The sequence below is a fragment of the Mauremys reevesii genome, linkage group 18 (assembly GCF_016161935.1).
Source record: "Mauremys reevesii isolate NIE-2019 linkage group 18, ASM1616193v1, whole genome shotgun sequence".
Taxonomy (NCBI): domain Eukaryota; kingdom Metazoa; phylum Chordata; order Testudines; family Geoemydidae; genus Mauremys; species Mauremys reevesii.
In genome coordinates this window covers 6,150,844-6,170,853 of record NC_052640.1, presented here as the reverse complement: position 1 = coordinate 6,170,853, position 20,010 = coordinate 6,150,844, and the positions used below count along the sequence as shown (strand labels likewise).

At 38.9% G+C, this 20,010-nt stretch overlaps 1 protein-coding gene across 9 annotated transcripts in view; it reads left to right on the top strand.

Annotated features, from left to right (window-relative positions):
* The window catches only part of KNTC1 (kinetochore associated 1), a 75,880-nt gene that overhangs the window by 50,833 nt on the left and 5,037 nt on the right, over positions 1–20,010 (top strand). For all 9 annotated transcript variants that reach the window (XM_039504475.1, XM_039504467.1, XM_039504466.1 and 6 more), the window contains 20 exons: positions 1,608–1,736; positions 2,224–2,340; positions 2,802–2,911; positions 3,146–3,356; positions 3,926–4,015; positions 4,365–4,536; positions 4,948–5,006; positions 5,166–5,382; positions 7,452–7,525; positions 8,498–8,708; positions 8,816–8,925; positions 9,652–9,698; positions 10,448–10,526; positions 11,471–11,589; positions 13,455–13,590; positions 14,261–14,356; positions 15,222–15,278; positions 15,831–15,885; positions 15,976–16,039; positions 18,994–19,123. In XM_039504475.1, the coding sequence (XP_039360409.1) occupies positions 1,608–1,736; positions 2,224–2,340; positions 2,802–2,911; positions 3,146–3,356; positions 3,926–4,015; positions 4,365–4,536; positions 4,948–5,006; positions 5,166–5,382; positions 7,452–7,525; positions 8,498–8,708; positions 8,816–8,925; positions 9,652–9,698; positions 10,448–10,526; positions 11,471–11,589; positions 13,455–13,590; positions 14,261–14,356; positions 15,222–15,278; positions 15,831–15,885; positions 15,976–16,039; positions 18,994–19,123 (2,283 nt within the window). The remainder of the gene's footprint in view (positions 1–1,607; positions 1,737–2,223; positions 2,341–2,801; positions 2,912–3,145; positions 3,357–3,925; positions 4,016–4,364; positions 4,537–4,947; positions 5,007–5,165; positions 5,383–7,451; positions 7,526–8,497; positions 8,709–8,815; positions 8,926–9,651; positions 9,699–10,447; positions 10,527–11,470; positions 11,590–13,454; positions 13,591–14,260; positions 14,357–15,221; positions 15,279–15,830; positions 15,886–15,975; positions 16,040–18,993; positions 19,124–20,010) is intronic.

Genomic DNA, 20,010 nt, shown 5'->3' with positions numbered 1-20,010 from the left:
AAGACAGAAAATATCATATTGCCTCTGTATAAATCCATGGTACACCCACATCTTGAATACTGCATGCAGATGTGATCGTCCCATCTCAAAAAAGATATACTGGACTTGGAAAAGGTTCAGAAAAGGGCAACAAAAATGATTAGGGGTATGGAACGGCTGCTGTATGAGGAGAGATTAATAAGACTGGGACTTTTCAGCTTGGAAAAGAGACGACTGGGGGGGATATGATAGATGTCTATAAAATCATGACTGGTGTGAAGAAAGTAAATAAGGAAGTGTTATTTACTCCTTCTCATAACACAAGAACTAGGAGCCACCAAATGAAATTAATAGTCAGCAGGTTTAAAACAAACAAAAGGAAGTATTTTTTCACACAACGTACAGTCAACATGTGGAACTCCTTGCCAGAGGATATTGTGAAGGCCAAGAATATAACAGGGTTCAAAAAATAACTAGATAAATTCATAGAGGATAGGTTCATCAATGGCTATTAGCCAGGATGGGCAGGAATGGTGTCTCTAGCCTCTTTGCCAGAAGCTGGGAACGGGTGACAGAGGATGGATCACTTGATGATTCCCTGTTCTGTTCATTCCCTCTGGGGCACCTGGCATTGGCCACTGTCAGAAGACAGGACACTGGGCTAGATGGACTTTTGTTCTGACCCAGTATGGCCGTTCTTATGTATACAGAAAGAACCATTGCATGGGGCCTTCCTGTCTCTGATTTGAGTTCTGAGAAACCCCCTCTAGCCCATTTTCATCACTCCATGTCCCTCTCTTCTGAAGAATACTAGAGGGCTCACTCCACAGCCTCATTATTGCATTCTCTTATTACTTCTCCATTCCCACATGTAGGCTGTACGGACCCCAACTGAGCATAGTATCAGCTTTAAATGATGAGGTTGGTCTTGTGGTTAAGGCACTTGACTGGGAATCAGGAGACCTGGAGACTTGGTTTCAGGTCCCAGTTCTGCCACAGGCATCTAATGTTACCTTGGGCAAATCACTTAATATTTCCACCTCAGTTCCCCATCTGTAAACAGGGAGAACTAGTATTCACATTCTTTGGCTGTCTTTTCTATTTAGATTGTAAGTGGGAGGCCTCCCTCTTACTCTGTGTATGTACAGTGATTAGTACAATGGGGTCTGATCTCATTTGGAGCCCTCAGGTGCTATTGAAATAAAAGAATAATGGCATGTATGATTTATATGCATTCTGTATCCCTATTTACTGTACTTTTCGTTTTAAGTGATCTTTTTCTCATTTCTAAAAACCGTCTTAAATTGATTCGAGGTTTTAAAAGGCTACCTGTGAATCCAGTAATGTACAGTTATACAACAGTGTCCAGATATACAAAAGTCTGTTGGTCCTTTAAGACTAGTAACCAGCATTTTATTAAATTTACTTCAGTAATAATCCTTTTGTGTTTTAGGAATAAACTTGGAAAGCACTATCTTCCCTTCTAAATTATAAAAATCTTATTTTCTAACTTAACTAAAAGGCCCAATAGGCCTTTGTATAACTGGACACTTGATATGTATAACAACTGGACATTTATTTAACTGGCAGTTTCTAAAGTATGCTTATTGTGGATTTAATGTCTATAGGTTTTCAACTGTCGTCTGATAGATCATAACCTGGCATTGGGTTATTGCACAATTTTGCCCAAGGAAGATATGTTTGAAAAACTCTGGAATGTCATAAACAACACAAGGCAAAATTACAACAAAATTCTGGTAAGCCTGAAAAGGCAGTATACTTACCTTGGCATATACATACTATTAAAGTGCTCGGAGACGTTAACTACAAAATGTAGCAGTGCATTAGAGTTGCCCTCATTAAGGTTTGAAAGTGTTCTGGAGAAATTTGAACTATAATTTTAAAGGGAAAAAGTCTTTCAGGCAGTAACTTAAAGAATGGAATGGGCCTTGAGGTAAGGAAGAAGGGAAGGATTAAAAGATAAGGCAATGGGGAAAGAGTGGCAGAGAATGTGTATTTAAAAAAGTTATGTTTTAGGAGTTTTGTGACATTTCAGATAGAATGAGCTCTGTTCTTAATGTGAAGAAGAGGAGGTGAGAATTATTATTCTCATTTTCTAGATTGGGAAATTGAAACACAGAAGTTATGGCTTCCACAAGGTCATGCAGTGACCTGGATTTATGATTTCCAGTTTTCTAGCCCCTAGACCATGCTTTTTTCATTCACGTTTGTTTTGTTTTTAAGGCAGTAGCTCTGGTTGGAGCGCAGCTTGCTAGTCAGTATGATGAAGCAGGAGAGAGACAAAAATTCAAGGAATTAATTACTGATGCAGAGTGGGGTATCCATCTTGGTAAACTTGATGTGAGTATACTTTTAAATGTTTTAACCAGTTACATTCTTAATTTAAAATGCCAGTGTGGTTTAATATGAGACAGTTTGTTTCATGTTTGTTGGAGTTCACTTCAGAGCAGTTTCTTGACAGTTAAATTAAAAAAAAAAATTAATTTACTGCTTTTCATGGACACACATATCATTCAGGATGTGCACTGAACTTAAATTTGTGGTAAATTTACCACTTTGAAGGATCCATGCAAGAATCTCGCTTAAATACTTTGCTGAATGGGGCCCATAGTAATGAGGTTCTAGCACCACTTCTTCTGGAGCTCAAACAAACATCCCTATGTTATAGAGGGAGAACAGAAGTTAACGGTTGGAATAGAAGAGTGCAAATGAGTAGTACCAAGCATATTGAAAATAATTCCTTGATTGTGAAAGAATATTTGAAGCACCATTACTAGACTACCCCTTTTTTGTATCTGCAGATTTCTTTCCAGACTGTATTTAGGCAGCCATCAATAAGAAAGAAAGAACTCATAAGAACCCTGGTACAGAATCCAAATGTAGACACAGACCTTATATTGAAATACTGCAGGTAATATCTGAAGCCAGTCAAAATTGTGGTGTTGCTGGCATAATAAGTAATGTGTTTATATGATTCTGTTTCAGTTTAAATATCGGCTGTTTGTGAATAAACAAACTCAAAAAATAACTGTCCACCTTCGTAAAATGCAGTAAGAGTAATTCTGGCTGTTGTGAATTTATTCATAATGAAATCCACACCCTAATCATATTGATTTTAAAATGAAAACATGTTCTCCCTTTTCAGAACTTTCATGTTGGACAGTGATGCAGCACTGCAGCTTTGCATCGAAACACTCCTTCTCCAGAGTGCTAATGCAAATCAAGTTGAAGGAGACTCTGCAGGGGATACTGTGAAGCAGCCTCATTCCACACTACTGGCCAAATCAGTAAAAATAATTCCTTTACTGAAAAGCACAAAAGACCTGGTCATTAGCCTTAGTGGAATACTACAGAAGGTAAAACAGTTACAAAGCATGCATGTCACTTCAAACACTACTTTCATAGCTATCCTCTCACTCTGATGAACGTGGCTATCCTTTATTAGTTAGCTATAAAGGAATCTTAAGAACTACATTTAGATCTTTGTTACTACTGTTAATGTTTTGTTAGTTTAATTAAGAAAATACTACCAGAGACAATGTGTTAGTTTCCTCTTTTTTCTCTCTCCCCCCCACTTCTCCTTATTGATTGAAAATTTAAAAAAAATGGAAATTCTTCAAAAGTTTCAATTAAAAATATACATCTACCTGGGAGCTTACTCGCTCCTCTTCTTTCTGTTTGTTCATTACTGACATAATTTGGCCTCTCTGGAATGCCATGATCATTTTGTGAGGTTTTGAGATTATGGTATGAGTAGTGATCTAATTTTCCAGAACGGAAGTAATAAATGCCAGAAGTAAATAAGAAGGTGCTTTGAAGCACTCAGGTTCTTCATCATTATGCCTATTTAGTTGAAAATAAAATTTGAAAAACTATGAAGACGGAATTTGAATCCGTTCTTTTCTTGTTTTGTTTCTTTGAACAGCTTGATCCATATGACTATGAAACTATAGAAAATGTACTGAGAGTGATACAAAGAGCTGATGAAAATAGCACAAGTATCCAGCTTAACCAGGTACAATTAAAAATAAGCAACTGTTACTTTCTTTACAGCCTCTTGCTCTGTTTATCTGTATAGTTTTAAATTAATTCAAACATAGATTCTTGCATTACTCCATTTGCCTAATTCCACTGGCATCAGTTGGAGTTGCATGTTTGTACAGAGGGCAAAATGGATTCAACTAAGTAGTGAAGTGTAGCTGTTCCTCAGCAAAGGCTCACAAGAGGGGGGAAAAAACACTCTAGCTGTACAGTAATCCTAGCAAAAAATATACCCAAAACTTGTGGGCAGATGTTGAGACTGGTTTTTTACTTCAGAAAAATAAGTAGTTATGTAACTTGTCTTCCTGTTTTTTTTCTTCTAGGCTTTGAGCTTATTGAAACACCTGGAATCCTATAAAAGAACTTCCCCTCCTGTGGATCTGGAACACCAATATATTTTAGAGCACGTGATTTCCCTGTCTCCAGCTGCTCAAACCAGGCTGCCTTTTCATTTGATATTCTTTAGAACCACGCAGTGTTTCTGGAGTATTATATGTACGATCAGTATTCTAGCTATCTGTGTATATCTTGTACTCATTGTACTATCTGTTAGCCTCACAGATGTACAATCTTTAATGTATTTATCCTTCCAACACTCCTAGGAAGCACTATTGCCCCCATTTTACAGAGGGGGAAGCTGTGGCACAGAGAAACTAAGGGTCATTTGATTGCAGTGGAGCTATGACAATTTATACCAACTGAGGACCTGCCCACAAGTGACCTATCCAAGGTTACACAGGGAGTGTATAAAAGAGGATGGAATTTACACCCTAATCAAAGAACCATCCTTCATCTCATCAATAGATTTCTACATTTAGCAAAAAACTTAAATTACTTCATTTCTTAGGGGGAAATTATATTGGGACAGTGTGACTTTTTCTAGCTCATTGTCTGATTTTCTTACAGCTGCAGAGCTTACTGAGGAGTCCTTCCCAACTCTTCTCTTGATTTCCAAACTAATGAAGGTAAGGCTGTGCCTCTGTCTAGGTGGATTTTTATTTCCGAATCATTCTTTTTTTTTTCCTGGGGGAAAAATGCATTTTTTTTTCTTTTGAGCGTTGTTGGCCTCACTGTATACATGTCAGACTTAATCAAATTTTAACCTGCACCCGATACTCTTCTAGGTTTCACTGGATACCCTATACATGTCTGCAGCCAGGCATGTCTTTGAAAAAAAATTGAAGCCAAAAGTATTTGAACTGACAAAAGCTGGATGTTCATCAGTGATTAACAAGGAAACTACTAAAACTGTGCAAACCATTCAATCCTATCTGCTATCTATAGTTAATCCAGAATGGGCTGTAGCTATTGCTCACAAGATTGCACAAGAACTTCCAACAGGTATGGTGTGCATGTGTTTTGGGGGGGGGTGGGGTTGTTTTAGGTTTGATGCATTTTTTTGGTTGGGGGGGGTGAGATGGGCAACTTTCTAGTTTTGCTTCTAATGTCGTCTGTGTAGCATTTTTGGAGACTAACCTACATCTAGCCTCCCCAAATAATTTGCCATTTTTGTTCCTAAACCTAGTTTGGGCAAAATGGAAAGATGCCAGTTGCTGAATATAGGTTGAGGTGATGTTTTAAATGTTTATTAACAAATAAATAACATGTATGTTGTCATGCCATAACTTTGCATGGCACTTCAAAGTTTTTTTTGTTTTGTTTATTTAACTGTTTCAAGCCTGTCAGAATATGACTGACCCCACTGAATGAAGTAGGTCCAGCTCCCCTCTGCCAAAGCAGGTGCCCCCATTTGGTCAATTGAGAGGGCAGGCAACACCTGACCCTTGTAAAGGATCAGGGAGAGATCCAATGAGGGGAAGTTCCTGAAGGAAGTCAGGAGGGAGGGAGTCCTAGTGAGTCAGTACTGACTGGTTCAGACAGAAAGGGCTGATGATTGCTACCAAGAGACTGAAAGGTACCGGAAGGAAGTAGAAAGCCTTTCCCTGGGCGAAAGGCTGAAGTCAGGAGAGCAGCAAGAGGGAATTGTTGGCTGGCATCCCCAAGCTGGAGAGGCAGGGGAGCAGTGGAGGAGCCTACCTGCTGACCTCTCCAGGGTTGGAGAGCTGGACCCATGAGAGGGCCAGAGGAGTGAGGGATGCTCTCCTGGTAAAGATGATCTCCCAGCAGAGAGCCTAAGGGGCTTCTTGCATGGAGAAGCAGGGTTGTTTCATCTGGAAGGGCTAGGATGGCTGTCCTGAAAGCGGGAAGGAAGTGAATGGACAAGGCCACCTAGGTGTGGCAGAAGGCACCAGGGTTCCGCAAAGATGCTTCCCAGAAGGGATGTTGTGAGGGTTCCCGCTGGGAAGAGCGGGAGTATACTCCAGCTAGAAGGGCTAGGGTGGCTGTCTTGGTATAAGGATGGGAGAAGACTTACGGAGTTCAGGGCTGAGGTGGAGAGTTGGGGTGTGGTGAGAAACACCAGGGTTGTGTGTTTTATGTACCGTTCAGACTATGCTGGGGGATGATTAGGGAGAGCAGAAACTGCTAGGAATGAGCAGAGTCCTGGGATCTGGCACTGAGACTCCAGCTAGGAAGGGCTGGGAGTAGTCTGCTAAGGAGGAGAGACCCTGAACAAGCAGGGGAATGACAGCTCTCCAGGCAGAAAAGCGTAGGAGTAGGAAGAGGAACATCTGTTTGTGGGGCTGTAATTTGAGACTTTGCGTTTATTTTCTGTAAATAAACCCAGGCTCCCAGGAGGGGTATTTTGACACAGAAAAAGTAGTCTGTGTAAGGGGCCCTGAAGGAGTGAAACAGAGGCAGGATGTCGTAGAGTGACCTCTGACCCTAAGAGTCCTCAACATAAATGAGACTAGACAAAGAAAAGGGGTAGAGAAAAAAGGGACAAGGGTTACACAAATCACTGAGAGTCTTCTTTGTGTTCTGATATTTTTGAAGTCAAGACTGAGGTGGAGTGGCAAATGCAGAAGTAGAAGTCAGTGGTGGGAAGCAAAGTGAAAAGTTACATTTTGGGAAGAGTTAGAGACTTATCTTGCTATTAAATTTCTGTTAGGTTAGGGTTGTTCATAGGATTTAAACAAGTATAAGTCTAAAAAGCTAAAATCTGGTACTGGTTACTTACCAGAATAATTTTAAGTCCTAGTTTTGAGAGTCTTGAAAGTAAATATTCCAGCAGCCTTATAGTGTTAAACCAATGAACTTGCGTCTCATTTATGTTTTAGCTATACAAGTAAGATAATTTTCCATCTTTTCTTGCTAAGGAAAACTGATTGAAAACTCAATCAAGAGAACCTTAACAGTTAGTTAGCTTGTAAACATTTTCTTAATATTCTAAACTAGATGATTTTGAACCCCAAGAGAAGGGAGCAAAACATTTTAAACAGGTTACTCTATGTACCATAGAAGGGATTTGTGATAACATATTTATTATTCTTTACTGTTTTCTTTTTAAGGGCCTGACCAGATTCAGGCATTGAAATTCTGTCTCTATTTAGCTGAGAAATGGCTAACAAATACTACAACCAAGGTAATGACACCAGATCCACAGGACATACCTGAATATATAGAGATGATGATTTTTATGGTTTTTGTTTTGTTGTAATTTGGATTATAAAGTGTGCATCATATCAAACCACCAAAGACTTTTTTCATTCAAATAAAAAACAACCCCACAGTATGAAGAATAAAACCCTTTTTACATAAAGTGCAGCAATGGAAAGTGACTGGAAAAAATGGCATCTACAACAGAATTACTCTGTCCAATTGTCATTTATCTGTTATTTCCTAACAAATATGGGTTATGGGTTGTTGTTTTTTATCTGGGGGGGGGGGGGGGTCTCATACTTTCCTGTTTTAACTGCATTTCCTTTGATTAATTTGGTTCCAATTACAGAACCTTGACTGCTGATAGATTCTTTCTAGCATGCACATCCCTAACTCGACTCTGATTCCAGGCTGAATTTCTGGGCTGGCAGCTGGGGACAGAGGAGGGAGAGGGAAACTTGCTGTGGAGTCACTGAGACAATGAACATAAAACATCACAGTGAGATTCAAATTAGATTAGAGCCACTCTTAAATTGAAGGTTTATTATGCTTGCTAGGCTTATAGCTGAACCCAAGTTTTCTTCAGCTTTATCCAAACTCTTTCCCATAAGGTTTCTTATCTACTATTACATATAGACATATCACTTTTGCTGGCTTTTCCATGGTGCTCATTATTGTCCAAGGACACTGGCAATGAATAATATCATTCAAATCATTAAACTACTGTTGCATCCCTAGCAGCTGCTCCAGAGAGCTGTCTCTCTGCTTGGCACATAAAGGTCTAGAAATTCAGAAGGAAATACTACAAAAGCAATAGGCCTTACACACTAGTTAAATGTTCAACTGTTACATCAGACTGAATGTTATAGTGAATAGTCAACTTTTTTTTTTTTTAAATCTCTAAATGGAAGGAAGTTTATTTAGATTTGTTACAAATGTCACTATTTTGATAAAGGACGAATCGCACGAAAAAGCTGAAGTACTGCTGAAGAAGTTACGTATGCAGTATCAGAGATCAGCCACAGAAACTGTGCTAATAACCCACAAATTAAGCACTGCAGAGCATCTGAAACTTACTGGAAAGCCAGCAAATCTTATTGTTTTACTCTATGAGCACAGCAGCATAAACCAAAGGATTCAAAATCCAACCAACAGAGATTATCCAGGTTAGTAAACTTTCTCTAGTAAATTTCTGAAGGGCAAAATGGATATAATTTACAAATGAATCTTGCTGAGGGTTTTTAAAATAAATTTGCATTTTCTATATATGTAGATATTCATGCAGCAGCTAAGGAAATAGCTGAAATTAACAACTTGGATATGAACAAAATCTGGGATAAATTGCTTGAAAAATGGCTGTGTCCAAATATACCAACAGATGAAGTAAGTAGGGAATGAGCTTTATATTTTATAGAAAACTATTATTCTCAGCTCTCCACAAACCAGGGTTGTGAGCATTTGAGAAGAGAGCTGTGCAATGCATCTAAAACAGACTTCAGGCCAACTTCATTTCAATGTCTTTTTAGGTCTTTCCAATCTATTATGCCTGATGAGAACAATTTGAAATGTCTTTCCTTCTACTCTATATAGAGATCAGAACCCTCATTCTCTGGTCTGGTTGTTAGTTCTCTTTAGTGCAGATCCCAGGAAAGGTAAGGAATAGTAAAGATGGCTTTACACATCCTTGAGCTTGGAGCCAGCTTGGGGGTAATTCAGCTCCCAGTGCATGTTAGAGCAATGTTGGGGTTGATTGTCTGTCTGTACTGCATGTCCATCCCAAGCAAATGGATGGACAGGGAGAAGGAATGGTGAACCCTTAGCTTCAACATCCCTTGTCCCCAAAACACCAGCCAGCAAAGTGAGGAGTAATTGGCACTTAATGAAGGGATAGCATATATTTTGGAGCAACAAGGAGTAGAGCAGAATAGGAATTGTGACAGAGGCAAAAATTTATTTCCAGTGCTCCTTCTGGGGTGGCACAGCTGTGCACAGCCCCTTACACAGGATTTGAATAAAGGCTCGATCTAGCCCTTGAATGATTTTTTTCCCCTTCAAAACCTGCAAGTTCAAATAATTCCATAACTACTTTTATCCACTTCTGCTTTATAGAAAACTCAAAGCTTTGGGGATATACAGGAAGATGAAGAACTCAGGAGGTATAGTTGTCTTATGATATGTGTCAGTTTTTGTTAACTTAAGGTTTTAATGATTTTTGGCTTCCCAGCAGATAAAACACAATACCATAGCCCCTAATCAGGCAAAACTTCCATTAGCTATAATGAGACACTGGCTTAGGCAAGGAATGTAGTATTGGGCCCACAGTATTGTTGTGTTTTTAAACATGATCCTGCTGCCCTGCCAAACATCCAGGGTGGATGCTGTAGATTAATTGATGATAACGTGCGGAAATGGGCTAGATGTTGGATTTGGCTGAACAGATGGCACTTTCATATAGTTACTTCATTACAAGTTACAGGAGTTAGATTGTTGCCTCTTTAAAACCTTGTCAAAACTAGTTTGTAAGACTACCACATAGTGCAAAATCAGAGTGGGCAGTCATTGTTCTCTAAACACCAGGGAAATGGAAAAGCACTATGTTGCACATCTTCTTTATCCCATCTGTATTTTCTCTGAACGTAAGGCTTGAATCTTCAAATACTTATTCCCTCAGGTAGTCTCATTCGTAATGAAACTACATGTGAGATTAAGCACTATGCATGGAAGTAAGGGTTTCCATGACTGGGCCCATAGTTTTGTTGTCATATTCGCTGTAGGCCATATCCATAATCTAGGGTTAATCCACATCTCATATTGAATATATGTCTGGAATAAATTGAATATGCTTATTATAATGCAAAGTCTATGCAACGCTGTACGTTCATTAAAAACAAATGATATTTTTCAGAGTTGTATATCTACTTCAACCACGCCCAATGGATTACAGCTCAAGAATGCTTTTTGCAATTACAACATCTGCCACATCTGTAAGTTTAGAGACTACTTTAAAAAAAACACTTAATAGTGATTTCCCATCTTTATTATACTTTAATAAATCTGTTTAAAGGAATTGGTGTTAAATGTAACTTGCTTTAGCACAGGGGTTCTCAGGGTCGTGAGGTTATTACATGGAGGGTCGTGAGCTGTCAGGCTCCACCCCAGCCCCGCTTTGCCTCCAGCATTTATAATGGTGTTAAATATATTAAAAACACTTTTTTTTGTATAAGAGGGGGTCGCACTCAGAGGCTTGCTATGTGAAAGGGGTCCCCAGTACAAAAGTCTGAGAACCCCTGCTTTAGCATATGCACATTAAGTATAAAACTGAATAATTTATGATTTTTCTCTTCTGGTGTGAAATCCTGACTTCAGTGAAGTCAATGGGAGTTTTGCCACTAACTTCATTCGTGGCCAGGAGTTCATCCTTGAACTCCAGGACTTTGAACTATTGCTGATTGATCTCGCTTTTGGGTGGTATCAGGACTAACTTTAAGAGCACTTGATTAGGTAGCTTTATAGTGCACTAAGCTATTGGCTCACATTTTCTTGTGGGGGAAGGGAACTCCAACACTACCGTTAAAACAACTGTGGTTCCCTCTCCACTTTACAAGAACCAGTAGTCCATGCAAATTAAAAAAAAAAAACCAACCAGTACAACAGGCCATAACTATTTCATCTCTACTGTAACATTCTAAAAGCCTGGAAAATCAGGTGGGCCCAGCAGTGTGCATTGAAGTTCAACAAATAGTTTAACTGGACAACAAATTCTTATAGGTTGAAAGGAAACCTGTCCCAAGTTAATCTGCATGACATTTGTGCTAAACAGAGCCCACAAATGTTAGACTGAATATGTAAGTTATTTTTTAAAAAATCCTGTTTTGTTAATATTCAGCAAATAGGTGTACTTTACCAATAACCATCTTTTCTCTTTCAGCCCATTGGTGTAAACCAGTTGACATTTGCCCAGAGAAGCAGAGCTCTTAAGTGTCTGATCTACTTAGCAGATGCAGATACAGTTGAATCGCTGTTTAAGAAACCCATTGCGAAAGTAAAGTAAGCTGAATGTTTTTCAGTATTAGAAATTATTCCAATGAAATCCAACTATACGTCCATAAACCTCTTAGAGCAGCATTTTTGCTGATTTTTTTATTAATTTGCTTTCCTTTTTCTCCTCCATTTTTTAACTTATTTCAAAAGCCCCACACACTTTGTCGTCTTGCATGTATCATACAATACTGCATAATAGTAGTGCCCATTTTTTACTCTGAAAGTGACTTAGAAATTTCTATGATGTATGTGCTCGGGCATGAAGCCGATTTTTAACTACTTTCTTTGTAGAGATTAGGAATATTTCCGTAATATTTGAAGCATTTTCTCTCACCATCTATGGCCCTTATGTTAAGTCCCTTTAGGAGTCTTGTCTTGGGTACACACCTTCTCCTTAGTCAATAGACACTAAATTTGGGTATTTTGGGAGGATATTTGCCTCTGCAGAAAAATGATGAGTAATTGTAAGGTATTATCTCCTGTAGAGCCACGCTCTCCAACTCCTCTTGAGAATTTGGATTGTGGATTTCTTTTATAATTAATCTGGGGCAAGGGCCCATTTTATCCATAGAAAATGATGTCTAGAATGCATAATGCTGTGTACCTACATGTGTCTGTAATTCTATTCATCTCTGTGTGAAAGTGTGATTCTCGTGTAAAAGTTACAGTAAGTTTTTAGTCACTAGTGATATTTTGAACTACCCATCCTTCTGTGACGTTCCCCTTTGATGTTATCTGGACCGGCGATCTGCTAGGTCACGCCAATCCTTGACTCTGGGAGCCAGCCTTACCCTGCTCTGCTGTGAGAACCCCCACTCCTAGGCTGTTCACACACAGCCTCTGGCATGTAAGCTGCTCCTTGGATTGTGCAACCAAATGACACTAGCCAGTATCTCCGGTTCCAGACACAACCCTAGGAACCTCTGTCTTCAGTGCCCAGTTATGCCCGCTGGACACTACAAGCTTATATGAGTTTGTCAATTTAACAAAGAAATTGATATGTACCAGGCTTGTTATCCCAAAGGGAGCCTCTGACACACTTCAGGCCAAACACACTGCTTCAGGTAGAATAAACAAACACCTTTATTAACTATAAAGATAGATTTTAAGTGATTATAAGTCAAAACATGTCAGATTTGGTCAAGTGAAATAAAAGCAAAACACATTCTAAGCTGATCTAAACACTTTTCAATGTCCTTACAAACTTAGACGCTTCTCACCACAGGCTGGCTGGTTGCTCTTCAACCAGGTTCTTCCCTTTGATCAGCACTTCAGTTGCTTGGTGTGGTGTCTGTAGATGTAGGTGGAAGACAGAGAGTGAGCATGGCAAAGTCTCTCCCTTTTATCATGTTCTTTCTTCCCTCTTGGCTTTGCCTCTGCCCCCTTCAAAGTCAGGCCTCATCGCCGTTCCAAACTGATCAAAGGAAGAGGGGGTGACTCCCTCGAGAGTCTAACATTCTTTTGTTGCTGCCTAGTCTAGTGTCCTTTTTTCCTGTGAGGCATGAAATAATAACCTATAACATCACTATAACAACCATGCTCAGTGCATGATGAGCCTTCCGAAGACACCTAACATGACAAGCTTTGCATTGGATACCACACAATCATTTTATAAAGATGAACCTGGGGTCATAGGGTGTTCTCCTGAGGTACACAGCATCACACCTTCTCATTGTGCAGTATCTGATTAATTACTAGAAAAATGTTGTTGTCCAATAAACTTGCTTTCATAAGACTATAGTTGATATTGGTATTGTCTCTTCTTTTTTTAACCAATAGTGCATTAAATTAGTTTTATCCTAACCGGTAAGAAGTACAAGGACTATAAAACAGCTGTCACTAGAAGTATCACAACTCTTCTGTTTTTGTAGGTATTTTCTACAATGCTTCATTTATCTGGCAGAGTTGGAAAGACTGAACATTCCATACACCTATGAATCCTTTCACAGGAGTCCTAAAGAAGGAATGATTAAGGGACTGTGGAAAAACCATAGCCACGAACCCACGGTATGATTAAGAAGAGAGAGTAAATTTGATGGTGTATGTGTGTGAATAATTATATTTATACATTGTGTGTGCGTGCATGCCTACATGCTGTGTGTTTTGTATATTTTTAGGCTTTAGTTGCCTGCTGATATTTTTTAAAAAGGCCTTGAAAAATATACATAATTTCACAATGTAAAAATCTATTCTATTTTAATGGTACAAATATCAAAGGATGACAGGTGTATACCTTTTGAGCAACTGTTAGTTATCTGACTCTGCTAAATTGGCAGTGGATCCTTAGCTATACCCTGTTACACACTTCGTTTTGAATTTTTTGTTTTACATCCAGTGATTTGTTGCGTTAAAATATCCAGTGCTGTGGAGAAATTATTACATGTGCAGAAAGGACACTATCCTACTGAGGAAAGTTTCAATGACAATACTTTTTATATCCATGAGATGGAAATGGTCAGATCTTCAGCAGAGGGGCATAGTTCAAAATATGGAAATAAGAGAGCAAATGGGGTAATGGAAAAAACACCAACACATTAAAAATCCCCACATTTTATTTGAACATGCTAACATCATGCTTGTGTGTCTAAACCAACTTTGGGGATATCTCATCTAGAAAACTACAGAGGATTCTAAGATAATGTAATGAAATAATTCAGTTTGTCTTGTTTTGCTTTAGGCTGCCAGACTGGTGACTGAACTTAGTTTAGAATATAAAGTGTATGATCCTCAACTCTGGAGTGGCTTACTGCAGAAACTACTTGGTTTCAATATGGTAAGGAACTTTTAGGTAATATTTGAAACATACTGTTCCATAGCGACATTAAAGAGATGCTACATTGGGGCAACTGTGTATGCAAGCAAATGCAAAACAAACACACACTAGGCACATCAGCTTCTGATTGCTAAACAGTGAAATTAAAATGCATGTTATACAAACTTACTGGACTTGTGTAGGGAACAGTTAGCGTGCTGCAAGCTAGGGTATAAATTTACACACTAACATGCTGCACACTAACTTTCCATGTGGACCCTGTTACTGTGCTCTAAAAGTTCCCTAGTGCTCTTTGATGTATGCTTATTTGAAAGTGGAATACATCGAAGTGCACTAAGGAATTTTTTAGTGCACAGTAGCAAGGGCAACACAGCTAGCTAGCATGTAGCATGCTGTAGATTTACATCTCAGCATGCCACATAGTTTGTCACTGTGGGTTATTGCTGTCTTATCTGTGACTGATTATTTTTTGTGCTGTTGATAGTGAGGATTTTTAAAGCTTCAAGGGGGGTTGTATTTGTTTTTTAATTTATTGTGTGAAAACTTGAGCAGAACCATTCAAGATCTACATTATGAATTTTGGAAAATGACTCCTTTCAAAGTTAGTTGTAGGACTGTCTTTTGTTACACCACCAAATACAGACATAATTAATAAAATGTTACATTCAACTTATTGAGATGCAGGATACATTGATAACATTCTTTATTTTGTAATACAAAATATTAATGTTTGCTTGGGTTGTCCAATTTAGGAACTGCAAATTCACAATTAATGTAAATAGCATAAGTATAATTTCATCCTGTAGATTCTTGTATAAATCTACAAAATACTAAGACATTTTGTAATGGAATAATTGTTTTTCAGATTCATTATCTCAGGAAAGTTTTGATAGCAATTATTGGGGTTCCTTCATTATGGCAGGTATGTAAATCTCTTATGAATTTGCGCTGCGCCTCAGTTCCTCATCTAAAATGGTATAATGATACACTTTCCTTTTTGTAAACAGTTTTGTCAACTGTTCATGGAAAGTGCTAGACACAAGTACTCCAAATTTTATTTATTGTTTTCTACTGTAGTGTAAGATTGTGTCATTGCTTCCTTTATTAGACCCTTATTTTGAGGGCTTTGTAAATTGGTGGTAACGTTATTTTGTCTAGGTCAATCCTGCAAAGTCAGGAGTATGGTAAAGACTAACTAGGAGGTCTGAGATTTATTTAGTGTCTGATGCCATTGCCTCTGGGAGCCATGGAGTTTAAAAAGAAAAATATAGGGCTTAGACACTAGCCTCAGAAGGCAGACATCCAAGAACCCAATGTTCAAAATCTTACAGCTTAAATTCTATGATAATGGATATTACCTTAGTCCAAAGTTGAGTTGTTTAAAAAAATGAATTTGTCAATCTTCAAAATTCCATATTGTGCTGGCTTGTGAATGTTATGGGTGGTGGTCTAAAAATATATTTACTTTCAATAGGTTCCTAACTTTAGCCGAGCTTGGAGAAGTGTAATTCTGGCACCATTTCTTGCAAGTAGGTTTATCCTTAGCTCTCTTTCATGGTTGTGTACTGGCAGTACTGTATTTTAGTTTGTCAATATCTCCTTTCTTTTTTTTTTCTCAGCTTCTTGTCCACCAAGTCCTAAGCAGTTAGAGGCATGCTGTGAATGTTTTGTAGTTCTACTGAAGTAAGTAAATGTTACATCCTGCATTTGGTTGGAAGATTGGAGGTGGGAAATACTGAGTGATAGATTCTCACCCCTCCTCCAACCCTTTGCATCCGGTAAAAGGCTGAATTAGTGTAAAACTCTAAAAGCCCTGGATCTGACTGGGGGGAAATCCCTGTGGTTCAGGAACTAAGACAGACAGCCCCTTTCTCTGCAGGTTTTTAGGGGGCAGGGCCCAGTATACAATGCTGTAGATTCTTGACAGCACTGCTGTCCATAGGCAGCCAGGGACAGGTACCAAAAGTTACACAGCCACTCACAGCATCTAAATTACACCAGGGCCTGCTCCAGCCCCTGGAGAAGCCCAGTGTCTGGACAATACAAAGCTCACTTAAAGCCACTTAGCCACCCTGTCCCTTCCACTGGGCTGTGCATCCTGTGCTGCCTTTAGAGGCGCATCATAGAATCTCACTCTAAAAGTGCAATCAATCATAAAAAGTGTTTACAGAGCATGAAGTGCATGAGAAACTTCCCAGGCCATTAGTTTATAGCACAAAAAAAATGTTAAATAGAAAAATCATGTTGACGTTTATTCTCTAAGAATATACATGACATTTTAAAGTATTAGCACTAATAATCAAACACAGATGTATATACACAAAGTTAATCTATCCAAAATCGAGTTTTGTATGCATAAATAGTTCGTTCTCCCTCATTTGTATCAGTCTACATTCTAATGAAGTCCTACAATTTTGCCACAGCTAGTTGTAGAAATTCTTGTGGCGACTTCAACAAAATAGTACCTAGCTCTTTTTAAAAGCACTATGTTTACTTATGGAATTGTGCTTGCTTATGCTCAGTAGTAATTCTGTCTTGCATTTGTAACTACTAACTTGGCAGAAAATACAATAGCACAGTGGTTCTCAACCTTTTTTTTTACCCCGGGACCCCTAAACTTAAATAGACAAACCTGCAGATCCACAACTCCTCCCTCATTAATTTGTTTCTTTAATAGTTATCACAAATATTACTGTAGAGAAATTATTTCAACAGATCAACAAAAAACACAGCAAATTAAAATACTGACAGCTTACCTGATACTAATGATAAAATACAGCAATGCTAGGTGATATATAGAGGTATTTAGGGGGTGCTCGAGGCATGACCCCACATATCCCCACACACGTTGCCTCTGGTAGGAACCAATCAGTTCACAGACCTCCTTGATTGTACCGGTGGGCCCCTAAGGGTCTGCAAACCACTGCAATAGCAATATTTACAATAAATATTGGTGTGACTGCAATAGAAGCACAAAAGAGAGGAGATTCAAGCCATGGTTCTAACTTAGAGCACTGGTATATGTAGTTATACTATATATTAGAACAATATTCTAGGCAGAGCTGATATTGCTGCTTAATTTACACTTAAGGTTGCCTGACACTTCCCATTGTCAGATCCTGTTTTCATTTGCTTTAACTCTGCCAAACTTTAACAATTCAGGCTGAAATTTCCCATGCTGGGTGTATGCCTTAAAGTCTCAGCCAAAATGGTCCAGCTATTTCTGAGAGTATGATTAGGGGAAAATGCATTGTTTTGCCCATGTTCAAACATTTTTAAAATGCTCTAGTGCTTCCATGCTTTGGTGCTGGGACTTCAAATTTAGCAGGAAAGCAGTCATCCTAGCGTCAGGCCTTTTGCCCTCTCTGTGAACATCTGTCCAGATTTGCCCAAGTTATAATCCCCTGGAAAAAATCCTAGTTCGCACAAACTGAGAATTGTTTGGCAGTTAAATTCTGTAAAGATTCCATCTGCACTGTGCATGCTTCAGAACAGAGGTGCTAGAGCTCAGCAGGACTTTTTTCCCTGACAATTGCTCCTCCCAGCTGCCAGAGCACCTGACCTGAGAGCAGGAAGACTCTCCTGTGTTCTGCCACTTTTCTGGTGCTAAGGCATTGTGGAGGAGGAGAAAGAAGCAGCCACACTGGAATGCAGAGGGGTGAGAAATGGCGGGAGGGCCTATAACCACTAGAATACACTGCTTTGTAGAATCTGGAATTGAATGTAGAAGTCCTCAGTCTCCACGTTCCCCCGCTGTCAGCAAATAGCTGTGAAATCCACTGGCAAAATGTTTCATCTCCACTTAGTGAGTGGTCCACATAGAGAATATCAGCCTACTGCTTTTACTAGTTACTCCCACTAGCTCATGTGTTACCGGTCTGTGCCATGGAACTAATGTTCTGACTTCTACTGATGACCCATGTTGGGGGTCAGAATAGAGTCACATGATAGCATAGATTTTTGGGGGGTTTTGTGGGGGAGGTTTAATCCATTACACGTGAACTATGTTTGACTTTGCAACCTTAATGTTCTTTTAAGAGTTTTTTTTAAAATGCAATATTATATAATGTATGGGGGTCAATGTATACAATAAATATTGGTGTGACTGCATTTTTAATTATGTGGATTAGTATTTGAGGGATACAAGCAAAAAATGACATAAGGAAGGGGAGGGGAATGTGTGTTTGGCTTTTTCCCCCTTGCAGACATTTTTAAAAAAGCATTCTTACTTGACAGAGAGATGATGTATTACATACATCTGCAGTTTTGGTAACTTCCCTAATTTGCCCCCATTAACTTCTGAATTTGCAGCATGTTATTGATCTAATAATACCTAACTGAAGTAGCAGATGCTATTTAACAACCTATTTCTGTTAATTCACTGGAGAAATGTGGGGTAGTGGGGCACATTAGCATGGACTGTGTGCTCCCTTCCTCTGGTTGTATGGGGTTCATCAGAGCTGAATGAGACAAACATTAAATGCAATTGTTAATTGCTAATATAAAAATACCCTTTTTAAGCAACTAGTGAATAATGTAGGTATAAAGCCATGCAACCCTGGAATTAATATAAGCTTTCTCTCAAAAATCTGAAGAAAAGGATAAGTATATTAATTAAGACACCTCCCCATCTGAAGGTGTCCTGTTCTAGCTGATCTAGATATAATTGGAATTGCAAGGCAATATGCACAGTTGGACCTTACAGCTTTTGCTCTGGGATGCTTGCTGCTGATTCCCCAGACTGAGAAGAGAGAGCAGCAGATTCAGGTAAGCAGTGGTTTAAATTTCTATGCACCTGAGCCTGCAAAAAAGCTCACAAAAGGAAGGCATGGAGCTTATTGCTCATTGGAAATGCAAATTAATCTGCTTCTTCCATCAGTACTGAGAATTTACATTAACCAAAACTAAATGCTAGATTTCAACACCTTCTTACGGTAAACAGAATGTGAAGAAAAGTAACCTATGTGCAGAAGCAATTAAAATTGATGCTACTGTGATAATGTTCAGTGTGATTATCATGGGACTAGTCCTATGTAAGCTATAAAATAGTGCTGTGAAGCCTTAGTTCAGACAAATTTGTTTGCCATAATTTTTAAAACTTGCAATCTGCCTAATAGTTTAGTTAGTTTCCTTAATATGAGACACTTGACACCTTTGCCTCTCTTTAGAATGAACATTTGATGTGAGCATCTCACATGTTGTGACCCATACCTTTCTTTGCATTAAAGCTGTGTCCCAGCTGCCAATCTGTATCTTCACTATTCCCTTTCCCTTCTCTCAGCACTTGCTCCTATGGAGTAAAGGAGGAGGATGGAGTGAAAGCTTCATGGGGCCCTGCATGCTGCTCCTACAACTACCAAGATAGCACTGGCAGTACTAATACACACTGTCATAGGTTTATTCCCCACTTTGAACTTTAGCGTTCACAAGATGGGGATCTGCATGGACTCCTCTAAACTAAAATCCTAGTTTAGATCTGGTTCTTGCTGCCACCAGTCAAGTTTTAAGTGTCTGACACACTCCCTGTTCCCCCAAAACTTTCCCTGGGGAACAGATTCAAACTTGAATCTCAACACAAAGGGAAACAAACCATTTCCCTCCTCCCCTCTCCTAGTGCTTAGGAGAGATACCTGATTCAAACTCCTTGAATCAAA